At 46.0% G+C, this 12,323-nt stretch overlaps 1 protein-coding gene across 3 annotated transcripts in view; it reads right to left on the bottom strand.

The window, feature by feature from the left end:
- SLC25A27 (solute carrier family 25 member 27) overlaps positions 1-12,323 on the bottom strand; it is a 575,367-nt gene that overhangs the window by 81,121 nt on the left and 481,923 nt on the right. For all 3 annotated transcript variants that reach the window (XM_069605807.1, XM_069605806.1, XM_069605808.1), the window contains one exon: positions 4,432-4,524. In XM_069605807.1, coding sequence (XP_069461908.1) covers positions 4,432-4,524 — 93 coding nt within the window. The remainder of the gene's footprint in view (positions 1-4,431; positions 4,525-12,323) is intronic.

Genomic DNA, 12,323 nt, shown 5'->3' with positions numbered 1-12,323 from the left:
AGAAACGGGGATACTGCCGGAATCCCTGAGAGAGGCAATTATTATTCCGCTTCTCAAATGCGGATCATGGATTGCGGGTTTTATAGACCGCTATCCATGCTGAAGCAGAACAGTAAGATACTCACGGCTGTATTGGCGAATAGACTAGACCGAGACAGGTCATCAACAAACTTTTACATCCTGACCAGACCGGATATGTCCCGCATAGAAGCATTTTTTCGACAATCTTAGAAGGCTCCACCGTGTCATAGAACAAACAGAAGGAGACTCGCAAGAAGTTGCAATTGTTTCATTAGATGCGGTGAAGGCCTTCGACTCTGTCAAATGTCCCTGGCTGATGGCAGCCCTAAAAGAATATGGAATAGGGCCCTGTTACCTGAAGTGGGGGAAACTACTGTACAGCACGCCACTAGCCAGGGTCAAGACGGGAATGATCATCTCAAAGAGGTGGCAACTCGGAAGGGGTTCCAGACAGGGATGCCCTTGGTCCCTGATGCTGTTCATTCTTGCACTGGAACCCTTAGCGATATATCTGAGATAATACGAGGAGGTGGGGATCTATACGAAAGGGGGATCACATATAAAATCATTGTATGCCGATGAAATGCTGTTATATTTAAGGTTTCCAGAGGAAAACCTGCAATACATCTTAGACGCAGTGCGGAGATTTGCAATGCTCTCTGGCATCACAGTTAACTCTAAGAAGTCATGTATATTCCCCTTGGGAAGATACAAAGGGATCCCGATAGAAAACCTACCAGTATTACAAATACTCTGGGAGACTAGGACCTTCAGATAACTGGGGATTGATATCTACCACACACTGGAGGCTGAATACAAACATAACACAGAGAAGGCAGTGACAAACATTGAGAATAGCATGAGATTCTGGGCTAAGCTACCTTTGGCCATGGTAGGGAGAGGGGCACTCTTGAAGATGGTTGCATTGCTGAGGCTGCACACACAACTCACTTTGAGAGACCAGAGGTAATAGTTTCAACGACCACTTGTGAACAGCCCTCTACAAAAACACTTGTTTAACAATATACTATGTTCACAGGGTAACTTGCTTCCCCAAATCCATTTGTGGTTTTCCCTTTGTATATGATTAATACTCATTAAATTCTCATATACTACACAGATTTATATCAAAAATAATTATTTATTTTTATAGCATATCCTCAATAAAAACTTTTTTTCACATCTACAATATTAAAGAATTTTTGAATAATTTATAAAAAACTTTGTAAACAGACATTTCACAATCATTTTCAATTTAGCTGTGCACATTCAGTATCCTGTAGTACTCCATCAATTGACAATTAATAAGATTAATATCTTAGTAAGGATCTGTTATTTGCTCTCCTCTCTCAGAGAAATACATCCCAGTCCATAAAACATTTGACTCTGTGTTCATATCACCCATGCTTACTTTCATACCACATTCATACCATACCATGAGGCTGCTACACTTTTTTGGGAACATACCATACTTGATACCTAAGCGATTCTTTGTTAAACTTGAGAGCATATGCAGAGGGTTCATATGGCACAATACCAGGAATAGAATAGCCCTATGGAAACTGCAGAACATGTCTGATAAAGGGGCATAACATTTCCCAATTTTGAGATCTACTATGTGGCCAGCCAACTGCACTATGTGGCTAAGTGGTTGACGGAAGACTCAACATCGGAGTCCAGATTGAGGGCTGAAAGTGCTCCGTAATTTCTGAAAGAGTGGATATGGCTGCCAAAACCTGAGCTCAAAGGATGCACAAGGATGTTAGAACTGGGATGGAAACTGTGGCGTAAGGCTTGCCAGATTATGGAGAACCCGACCCCGTGTTCTCCGCAGGTGCCGTTAGTGGCACTTACTGGAAGGGACGAGCAACTGAGGAAGACTAGTCGAAAACATTGGGAACCGGTAGGCATTGCAACACTGGGAGATGTATGGCAAGACAGGAAGATCATGGAATTCAATGTACTGGTAGAAGAAACAGGCCTACACTCAGGGCAATGTATTACTTACACTAGATTGAAACGGCGAGTGAAAGAAGTATGGTCCGAAATAGCGCTAGAGGATGAACCCAACAGCGGCCATAGAAACAATTTATATCTCAGAGGGGGGCACGAGGTCTCTCGAATCTACGAATTGCTGATGTCCAGGGTGGGAAAGGAAGTGACCCAGCTGAGAGACGGGACTGGGAAGAGGAAGCAGGGGAACCCATGGACGCGGGGTTATGAGAAAGGGTGCAGAAATACCATAAAAGTGTCTAGGAATGCGAGGCTGCAACAGATCCAGTTATATGTTACCCACAGAGCGTATATGACCCCCCCCCAGAGGATTGCTCGATTCAAGAGTGCAGAAATCCAAACATGTCCCAAATGTGGGGAAGTGAACACAGGGATGATACATATGTTCTGGAAATGCCGGGATATTGGAATACTCTGGGGGGGAAGTAGCCCACTGCTTAACCGAGAAAGGGATCACGCTGGATGAGGAATCTGTGTGGGCATGTATGGTAGGGGCTAGACCACGCACACTGAAACACGTGAGCAAACTCAAGGACCTGGCCTATATACTCGCCAAGCGTAGAATTGCTATGGGATGGAAAGCAAATAATAGACCAAGGGTAGAGGGTTGGTGGTATGATCTCCAGAAATGGCCAGAAGCAGAAACGGCAGTATGGAACGAAGCGGCTAATAGGGGGGAGGATGAGGAAGCGGAAACCCTGTCGGCCTGGAGACACTTAGTGGCCACACTCTCTGGCCCCACCCAATCCTGTCTGTCTAAGTGAACATGATTCCTCTAGGAATACAGAAGGGGAAGCACCGCAAGAGGAAACAACAGCGGAGGGCGATGGGAAGTAGGCTTGAGTTAAAGGGGGGGGATAAAGGGGAGACAGTGGACACTTCACAATATTGCATAACTGGATTGAAGTTATTTAACATGCACTGTTGGGTTTGTTTTGTGTTTGGTTGTACTAAAAATTAATAAAAATGGTTTAAAAAAAGTGAAAAAACTTCCCGCTATGAAAGGACGTTGTACCCTTTTTACCACTCTTGCACCTGCCAGCTTCTGTCCCTCAGCCCTAAGCAGGCCTTTTGCCTTCACCTGGATTCTAAATCTGGGCGCTGGATCTCTGAGGTCCCCTGAAATCAACAATATCCTGGTCACTGTCTCTGAACATGTAAACCGCCTGGTCTTCAAACTCCAGCACCTCCCCCACCTGCTCCTCCTCTCATCCTGCTGCTCCACTTCCTTCTGCTCTTTTCACATTCTCCACACCATGCTAGTGGAGTATTGCTGTCTTTTAAATTGTGGATAATAAGGAGATAAGAGCAATAAGAGCGGATTGGTTCCCATTTTCTTTCAGGGGTTTTTGTGACCTGGACCAAGCCCTTGCATCCACCTCTCCTTGTGGGAAGACCTTGCCTTTCCTGGTATTCAGGTGTGGGTAATTATGTTAAATTAAAGCCTGGCTCCTGTGAACGTCTGCCATGTTAGAATAAGGCCTCAGGATTATGACGAGGTTCTGTGCTGGCATTCCTTCTGCCTTGTTCATTGGGAATGGACGTCCTTCTCTCTGATCATGCTCTGTTGTCTGAAAGCTGCTGCTTGCAATTGCGCACCAGATGGGAAGGCTTGATTCTGGTTTGTCGTATGTTAATCTTTGAAGTCCAGTCTGCTGGCCATGTCCCTATGGTGCACACAACACTGGGACTGATGTCCCATGCAAGGCTCTGCATACCCCATTCAGGATTTTTTTTCTCTTAGCTGTCCGTTTATGTTACTGCAATTTCCTAACTGGTTAGGGAGCCCCAGCTGGATACCTCTACGAGGCACATGTGCTCTTGGTCTTTGTAAGAGTGGGGGTGACTGGGGAAACCCCATTTATTGACCACATCATTGAGCGGGTGGAGGATCTCTTTTCTGGTGCAGCCTGAGTGACTGTTCGACTCCCCATGAACCACCGCCATCTTTGAGAGGGGACATGCAGCTTGGAATAAGGACAATTAACCAAAATGGTACCCAAGTTATGTTCAACATATAAACTAGGATGAAGATTTGTAATTCTGTTGTTATCGTAAAGGTCCATATGTTTATTAGTGTATAATCTGCTTTATGAAGATATAGCTTTTACTTTTGTATTAACAGTGTGGCTTTGTTACCCATTCAAGCACATTACAACTAGTTCTAGATCTAGCAAGCACATGCTATGTACACGTGTAATGTAACGGAAATTGAGAAAATATCTAGACTAAGATAATACAAATGTTATAACTTGGGAACCTAACTCGTTCTGGTTTAATTTTACAATCCAATAAAAGTGCTCACAAACATGAAACAGAATAGAAGATGAAAAGCAAGTCAACACACAGTAGTAATGAGACCAACATCTCTGGAAACAAACATGTTTACGACCATACCTTCCATTCTTGTCCCTAGGCTGATTCATGATCCGGGTTTTAATGACGTCAGCAGGCGTTCCAAGCGTAGCAGCGACCACACCAGAACATACACTAAAACAATATGAAGCATTTGGTGAAATGGTTTACTCCGATTTAAGATACCGTACGTTTAGATTTTTTACAAGGCTGACATTGCAATGTCGATCTGAGAATGCTTGGGAACCAGTTACTTACCTAGCATTCAATTGAAAGACCAGTTGTGAAAGGGACATGTGAAAATGCCATACTGATGTAGAAGGGATGTTATTAAGCAGGACAAAGGGTAGGTCATCAAAATCTCAATTTTGAGATCCTAATTCACTGAGAAACAGCTGGGATGTTTTATTATTAGTAAAACATTCTGTGCAATAACTGCAATTACTGTCAAGTTGGAGAACGGATGCCACTCTAAGGATAGATTGAAAATACCTTTCCATTACCAATTTAATAATTAACCATGTCATGGTACCCCACCACTTTACTCATTTTTTACACGGATATGGCCGTCTACTTCTATAGCATACCCATCTTTTGGCATGCGAGAGGTAAAGGATTCCGGTTTCACAGCTTATTAAAAAGCAAGAGAAAGACACGTTCATTTATAATGTCAAACCCCCAGAATCTAGGCTACTTAGTGACAAAATAGGAGCAGAATCGTGATAGGAGCAGCCCCTCTTTTTTTGCCATTGCATTAAAACCTCTGTTGACGAAAAATAATCAATGTATTCGTGGCATCGACACTGGAGAAGTATCACATGGAGACCTTAATCTTTACCCTGCATTCAACAAGTCTGTCAAGGGTTCTTCATCAGGTGCACACATTCTCTACTCTTTTACTCTTTAGTCATCCTTTATTAACTGCGAAAAATGTCTTAATTTATGCCCGTCAATAATGAAGGTCTTAAATTACTTTAACACTTGGAATTTGAAACAGCCGGGTGGTATTAAATATCTAGGCACCAGCTTTCAGACAGCAAGTGGCGAGTAAGCCATAGCTAAGTTGATATTCGAATGGACTATGAAAGGGGGAAATAGCAGAATGTGCCTCCATCAAAAAAATGCACATCAAAATACCTATTTTCGACAAATGTATATATACAGATTTTCATTCATTTTTCTATCGACTTCAAAAATACGAAAGGATATTGCGCTCCAAAGATCTTCGTATGGGGCTTTGGGAAAGGCCTTCTAGTGCAAAGGATACACCAAGGCTCCCACTCAAAGGGAGATTAGTGTACCCGGACATCAGGGCTTCCCAATTGGTAGGGGCCTCCAAGAAAGGTCTTGGAGAGTCAGATTCACATAATATTTTCCAGATAAATTGCACACAAAAAAATGTAAATCTAATTAATGTAAAAAAGCAATTGGAGTTATTTGCATAGTCAGTGGTTATGTTGAAAACCTGGTGCGATTGAAGCTCTTGACTGGACGTGCAGACCCCTGTCCTTTACCGTTTTCAAAATTGCTTACAACATAGTCACTGAAAATACCCTTTATGGCTCGACACGGAACAAACCTTTATGAAACGGTCCTTAAGCAAAACTAAAATTTTATTTTAAAATTTCAAAATGCCACAATGTTGACCTTTTCAGTTTGAAATATGCATTTAAAACAAGAATCAGATTGTATTCTGGGAAAAACGTGTTGACAAGAACAAGTTACTTACCTTCAGTTAAATTCCAATGTTTGTAGCATTCCTTAATCTTGTGAAATGTCCTTTCGTATTTGTTATGTATATAGCGCCTTACGCCAAGCCGCTGTACAGAACCAATTTACAATACAATAAAATGAGCAAGTGGACACAATAAAACAATGTAACTTACAACATGACTTAAAATACAATTAAGGTTGAAGAAATTTGAAAAGAAGATGGAGTAAGAATGAATAGGTCATAGAGAGAGAGAGAGGGAGAGCATTCCAGTAAAGAGGAGCCAGTAGAGGAAGAACAGAAATTAGAGGAATCGCATGGGGGACGAGGCACAGCTAAAAGAAAGTGGGTTTGGGAACCAAGAGTACAAGAAGGGACGTAGAACAAGAGAGGCAAGATAGATCGGAGCAAGTCCATAAAGAGATTTAAATACTAAGCAGAGAAAACAGAATTTAAGTTGAGTGGAAAGGTAGCCATCGAAGAGAGGCCAAAGAAGGAAAACTAGAGTCACAAATAGGTAGATGGATAGAAGATAGAAGATAGAAGATGGATAGACGAATTGAAGATAGATTTAAGAGGAGCTAGAAGAGAGACCGGAAGACCAAAGTGGAGTGCAGCACAGTAGAATAATCAAGAGAAGATCAAGAGAGAGATTAGAAGGTTTGTGGCACTGAAGGTAAGAGGTCTAATTTTCTGAATGTTAAAAAGATTAAAACAACAAGAACGAGATGTGATCGAGATATGAGCAAAGGAAAGATTAGTATCTAGAGAAAGGCCAAGGTTACGGGCAGTCTGAGAACTGCAGATGCAAAGGGGAAACAAGGACAAAAGGAGGGCAGACCGGGAGAGGAGAAGTATTAGCAGGAAAAAGAAGACTTCAGTCTTAGATAGATTAAGGACAAGAAAGTGGTCCGACATCCAAGTTTTGATCGCAGAAAGACAGGAAGAGCTTATGTGTGTATTGGGTGTGAAAGAAGAAAAGGCTAGAAATAGTTGGGTGTTATTGGCATAATAGTGATGAGACAACCCAAAATAAGAGATCATCTTGGCTAAAGGAGAAGTATACAGTGAGAAAAGAAAGGGGCCAAGAACGGACCCTTGTGGAACACCGTGTAGAAGAGGAAGGGGATCTCAACTAACACCAGCCAGGATACTGAGTAGGTGCGATTAGAGCGATAGGATTGAAACCAAGTGATTATAGAACCAGAACATCCAAAAGAGAAAAGGGAGAGAAGACGTAGTGTGTGGCCAACTGTATGAAAAGCAGCAGACAATTCCAAGAGTACAAGAATAGAAGTGTGTGTGGCATAAAGTGCAGAGAGGAGAGAGTCATAGACCGATAAGAGCAGTTTCATTGGAGGCACACAGTAGTTTTTAAATTTCTCACAGCCATTAGGGGTATCACGACTGTTATGACACAGGTGCCCCTTCTGCTGCAAGTGACGTCCTTGGTAAACATACAGAGCCATGTGAGCAGTCTGACAAGGGAAAAAGAGAAGGAATTGTGTCGGATGCCGAGGAAACTTGGAGCTGCCGCAGAAAAACAGGAGAAACAGAATTTACTAGCAATTATTTTCAAAGAGTAGGTGGGTTAGTCTAATAATGTCAGAAGATCACTGGCCCTTCAGCAAAAACTGATTCTCCTCTGAGAGGAGCAGTCCAAGTAAGGCCATGGATAAAAGGGGAGGTTTGGGGTGGCATGCACAACAGTGGAAGATAGTATCCTAGCTATATGACCTGGAGGACCCACGGGTGCAATGTACATGCCCCCAACTCCTTGTTCTGATCCTGCCAAAATCCCTTCTCCACAGGTGAATGGAGAAGGAAAGCTTCCCTTCAAAGAGGTTTTGGAGCGGCAGGTGCTCACAAGCACAGTGGAGGATGACTTTCTTCAGTTTTACCTTCTCTTATTCAGAAGGGGCAAAAATACTGCTTATGTGGTTGCATCAGCTGTCCTTAGCTCAAGCAGCAACAGAAATAAGGTGAAAGCAGCCAGTGCAAGAAGAAACAAATAAAAGTTAAGCGGGCAGACAGGTGGAGTGGTTTTACTGTAACCCTGGAGACTTCTAAAATCTGTGGTGTCATATCGACACAGCATAGCCTTGACATTCTGCGCACCTCTGTAGACTGCATAAGGAGTGCAGTCTACCACATCTGCCACACCCCAGCTCAACCCAGAGAGGAACCCAGTATTTGAATGGCTGTTAGAGTCAAAGGTTGGGCAAGTAGCAGGCATTGCCAGTCAGAATGCATCAAAATCAGCAGAGGGAGGAGAAAAATCCGGTTGATCCCTCACTTTTGAAAGTGTCGAAGCAGACTTTCTGAGAACTCTACATCAGTGCCAGTGACTTCACATCAGATATGTGGAGTAGGTGGCAAGAGAACCAATTCCTGTGCTTAGAGTGCCTTTCTCTTTCCCCTTCTCATGGTCCTGAGCCGAGGACTCTGTGTGGGTTGTGACGATTCATAGGCTCACATCACTTCTCCCTATGGGGCAGCCCTTCCTCGTGAGGCTAGTGACATGAGTAGCAACACAACATTCATCCTAGGGGCGGCGGAAAGTGGGACCTCACAGGAAGCGACTCCCCTCAGAGGGACAAGGACTCCCATTCCGTGATGGAACCCCCCTAACCCTCCTGTCCTTGAGACCATGATATGATATGATATGGTATTTGTAACGCGCCTATACACAGGTGTTTCAAGGCGCGACGAGGCAGGGAGGGGAGGGACAAGGGGAGACAGACAACGATCCTACTAGGCCAGGTGTCATTCAGAACGCGCAAGTGCAGGGGTGGGGGAAAAGTGCAAGGGGAAGGGGAGGGGGGAAGTGCAGTACAAGGTAAGTGGCGTAAAGTAATAAATAAATAAATAGGGCCAGCTGGTGGCAAGTGCGAGGTAAGTGCAGAGCAAGTGCTGGGGAAGGGGGGGGCTGTAGGGATACAGAGACAGTCCCGCAGTGCAAAGGGGTTCCAGGGCATCAGTGCAAGTGGAGAGTGGCTGGGCCCAGGACGAGGCCGTTTAGAGTGGTCCAGTTGCAGGATCAGTGCAGTTTCAGTGAACAATTAATTAGCTGTTCAGCAGGGGAGAGGGAGAGAGAAAGCAGAAGCAAAGAGGAAGGTTTTGAGGTGCTTCCGGAACCGGAGATGGTTCTCCTCAAGTTTCAGGGAGGCAGGAAGGCTGTTCCAGAGGGAGGCCCCTGCCGCGGAGAGAGATCTACCCCCAGCTCGATGCTTCGAGAAGCGGCTAACCCTGAGGGAATTGGAGGCGGATGAGCGAAGGGCTCGGGAAGGAAGATATTTGGGAAGAGAGAGTTGAAGGTATTTAGGACCCAGGCCCCAGAAGGCCTTGTGGACAATGCAGAGGGTTTTGAACTTTATCCTCGCAGCCACTGGGAGCCAGTGTAGAGATTTGAGTCCTGGAGAGATACGGTCCATGGGCTTGAGGCCAAGGACAAGTCTCGCAGTTCTGTTCTGGATGAGTTGCAGAGGGCGGAGAGTGGAGGCAGGCAGGTTAAGATAGAGGCTGTTACAGTAGTCCAGCTTCGAGAGAACCAGGGCTCGGGAGACAGTGAGCTTCTGGGGGAAGGAGAGGAAGGGAAGAATACCTCTGAGGAGGTGCAGCTGGTAGTGTGACCTCTTGGCGACGTCAGAAATATGAGGAGAGAAGGAGAGTGTGGAGTCGAAGATGACCCCAAGGTTTTTTGCCTTGCCGGTAGGAGCAGGGAGGGGGCCAAGGGAGGCAGGCCAGAGAGCTGCAGGGAAGGAGGGAGTGGGAGTACCGATGAGTAGAATCTCAGTCTTACTGGCATTAAGGCAGAGGTCATTGGCGGCACACCATTCTTGGATAGCAGACAGACAGTCAGAGATGAGGGAAAGAGGGGGAGGCTGAGGGTAGCCTGAAAATGAGCTGCGTATCGTCCGCATAGCACTGGAAATTAGGGCAGAGAGCGGCGATGCGGTGGGCAAGGAGTGCCAGATACTGGTTGAACAGCCAGGGAGAGAGATTAGATCCCTGGGGGACACCACAGGTGGAGAAAAAGATGTCGGAGAGGAAGGACCCCAGTTGGACCTGGGAGGGTCGATTTGTAAGGAAAGAGGTCAGCCACGCCAGAGCCTGACCAGTGATACCCAGGTTATCCCGGAGACGGTTGAGCAGGATGGCATGGTTGACAGTGTCAAAGGCAGAGGAGAGATCGAGCAGAATGAGAACACACGGAGTGTTGGAATCGAGGTTCAAGAGCAGGTCTTCACGGATGTTCAGGCGAGCAGTTTCCGTGCTTCTGGCAGCTCTGAAGCCAGATTGATGGTCATGAAGACTACCAACAGATTCAGAATGGAGGTTAAGCTGGGAGACGGCCAGTTTCTCCAGGAGCTTGCCCAGGAAGGGAGTGATGGAGATAGGGCGATAGTTAGCCGGGCAGGAGGGGTCGGAGGAGGGTTTCTTGAGAAGAGGGTGCACAAGGGAGTGCTTGAGGGGGGAAGGGAAGACTCCAGAGGCGAAGGAGTGGTTGCAGAAGTCAGCCAGGGCAGGAGCCAGGGAGTCGATGTGGTCCTTGATAGTTTTGGAGGAACAGGGGTGAACCTGTTTAGACGAGACTTTCATTGATCGGACTTGTCTGGAAACCTCGTCAGCAGAGAAAGGTGGAAAGGCAGAGAAAGAGGGAGGAGGGGTGACCGCAGAAGGGCCAGAGGAAGGGCCGGGTAGGGAGGGAGGGAGGTGAAAGGAGGAGAGCGAGGACAGGATGTCCTGAGTTTTAGAGATGAAGTGAGAGGCCAGTGCAGTGCAGAGGGCCTGGGAGGGGACAGGAGAGGTAGAGACTGCAATAGGGTTGGCCAGCTCCTTGCAGATTTTAAAGAGTTCGGCGGAGTTGTTTGATGCCGCAGAGATGCGGGCTTGGATAAGGGCTCTCTTCTTGGTGAGAACGGAGAGCCGGTACTGCCTTTGGAGCAGGCGGCAGGCCAGTTTGTCAGAGGATGAACATGAAGCACGCCATTTCCTCTCTGCAACCCTGCACTTGCGTTTTAGGGTGGCGAGATCCGAGTCATACCAGGAGTTACATTTGGCTTTGGGCTTCAGGCGGATTCTCATGACGGGGGCAAGGATATCAAGAGTAACAGATATAGCAGAGTGGAGCATGGAGAGGGCTGTGTCATGACATCCAACGTCTACAGAAACGAGCTGAAAGCACTACTGCATGTTATAACAATACTCTTTCCCGTAAGAATTGATACCACCAAAAAAGGAAGACTAAAATAGACATACAGTCTGATCAAGTCATCTTCCAAGAGTACTGTGAAGAGGATTGATGGAGTTCTACAAACTACTCCTTTGCCAAGTAAAGTAGGTACTGGGAAGAAGTGACCCAGAGGATGCACAAAGAATACACAAAGGACAATGACACTCTGCTGGGGAGGACCTAACTGTATGACATAAAAATGGAGAAAGGTCTCAATGAGGAGCAAAGCAGGCGTGAAGCCAGGCAGACCGGGGAAGTTCAAACCAGGAAGCAAGAAGCTACGCCGGGGAAGCAAACCTCCAGTCGGGAGGACGCTGACAGTAGGTTGCAGGAGTCCTTCGCAGGCCGACAAAGAGCAGGCCTGACTGAAAACTGTGAACCAACCAACGGTAGTGGGACCTCGTGAAGGTGGACCGAACGGTCCATTAACTGGGCCGAAATCACCTGGCTGGAGGGCCTGTGCAGCCTAGGCAGGGAGTGGAAATAAGCAAGTAGAGCGTTTAGTGGGAGGGCAGCGATCCAGCATCCCAGGAAGAACCGGGGACATGGCCCCACCAGAGATAAGGTAATGGGAGACTCTGTAGGGGATTGGGGAAGGCTGTCAGATGTAAAGAAAACATCAGAAGTTGTCTCCCTCAAACCCTCAGCAGTAATCTCCCTCGTTTCAGTACTTGTACCAGATGTATCGACTGGGAAGAAGACATTGGGAGTAACCTTCGTCTCAGTCGCTGTGTCAAGAGTATCAAATGAAAAGAAAGCTTCGGGAGTAATCTCCCTTGTCTCCAGAGTTGTGATAAAAGTAGCAAGTGTGGAGATTACATCACAAGTGATCTTCCTCGTCTCAGTTGTGTCAGAGACTAAAAGAGAAGAACATATCTAGTAGTCTCCCTTAACACTCTATCCTCAAGAGGGACACTAAGGCTAGAGAGTGCCACTTGAACAGTCTCATTTGTCAGAGTATTAGAAGGAACCAAGGATACAATGGGA

Source organism: Ambystoma mexicanum, chromosome 4p, assembly GCF_040938575.1.
Source record: "Ambystoma mexicanum isolate Mex_15411 chromosome 4p, UKY_AmexF1_1, whole genome shotgun sequence".
Taxonomy (NCBI): domain Eukaryota; kingdom Metazoa; phylum Chordata; class Amphibia; order Caudata; family Ambystomatidae; genus Ambystoma; species Ambystoma mexicanum.
This window is presented reverse-complemented; position numbering and strand designations above follow the sequence as displayed.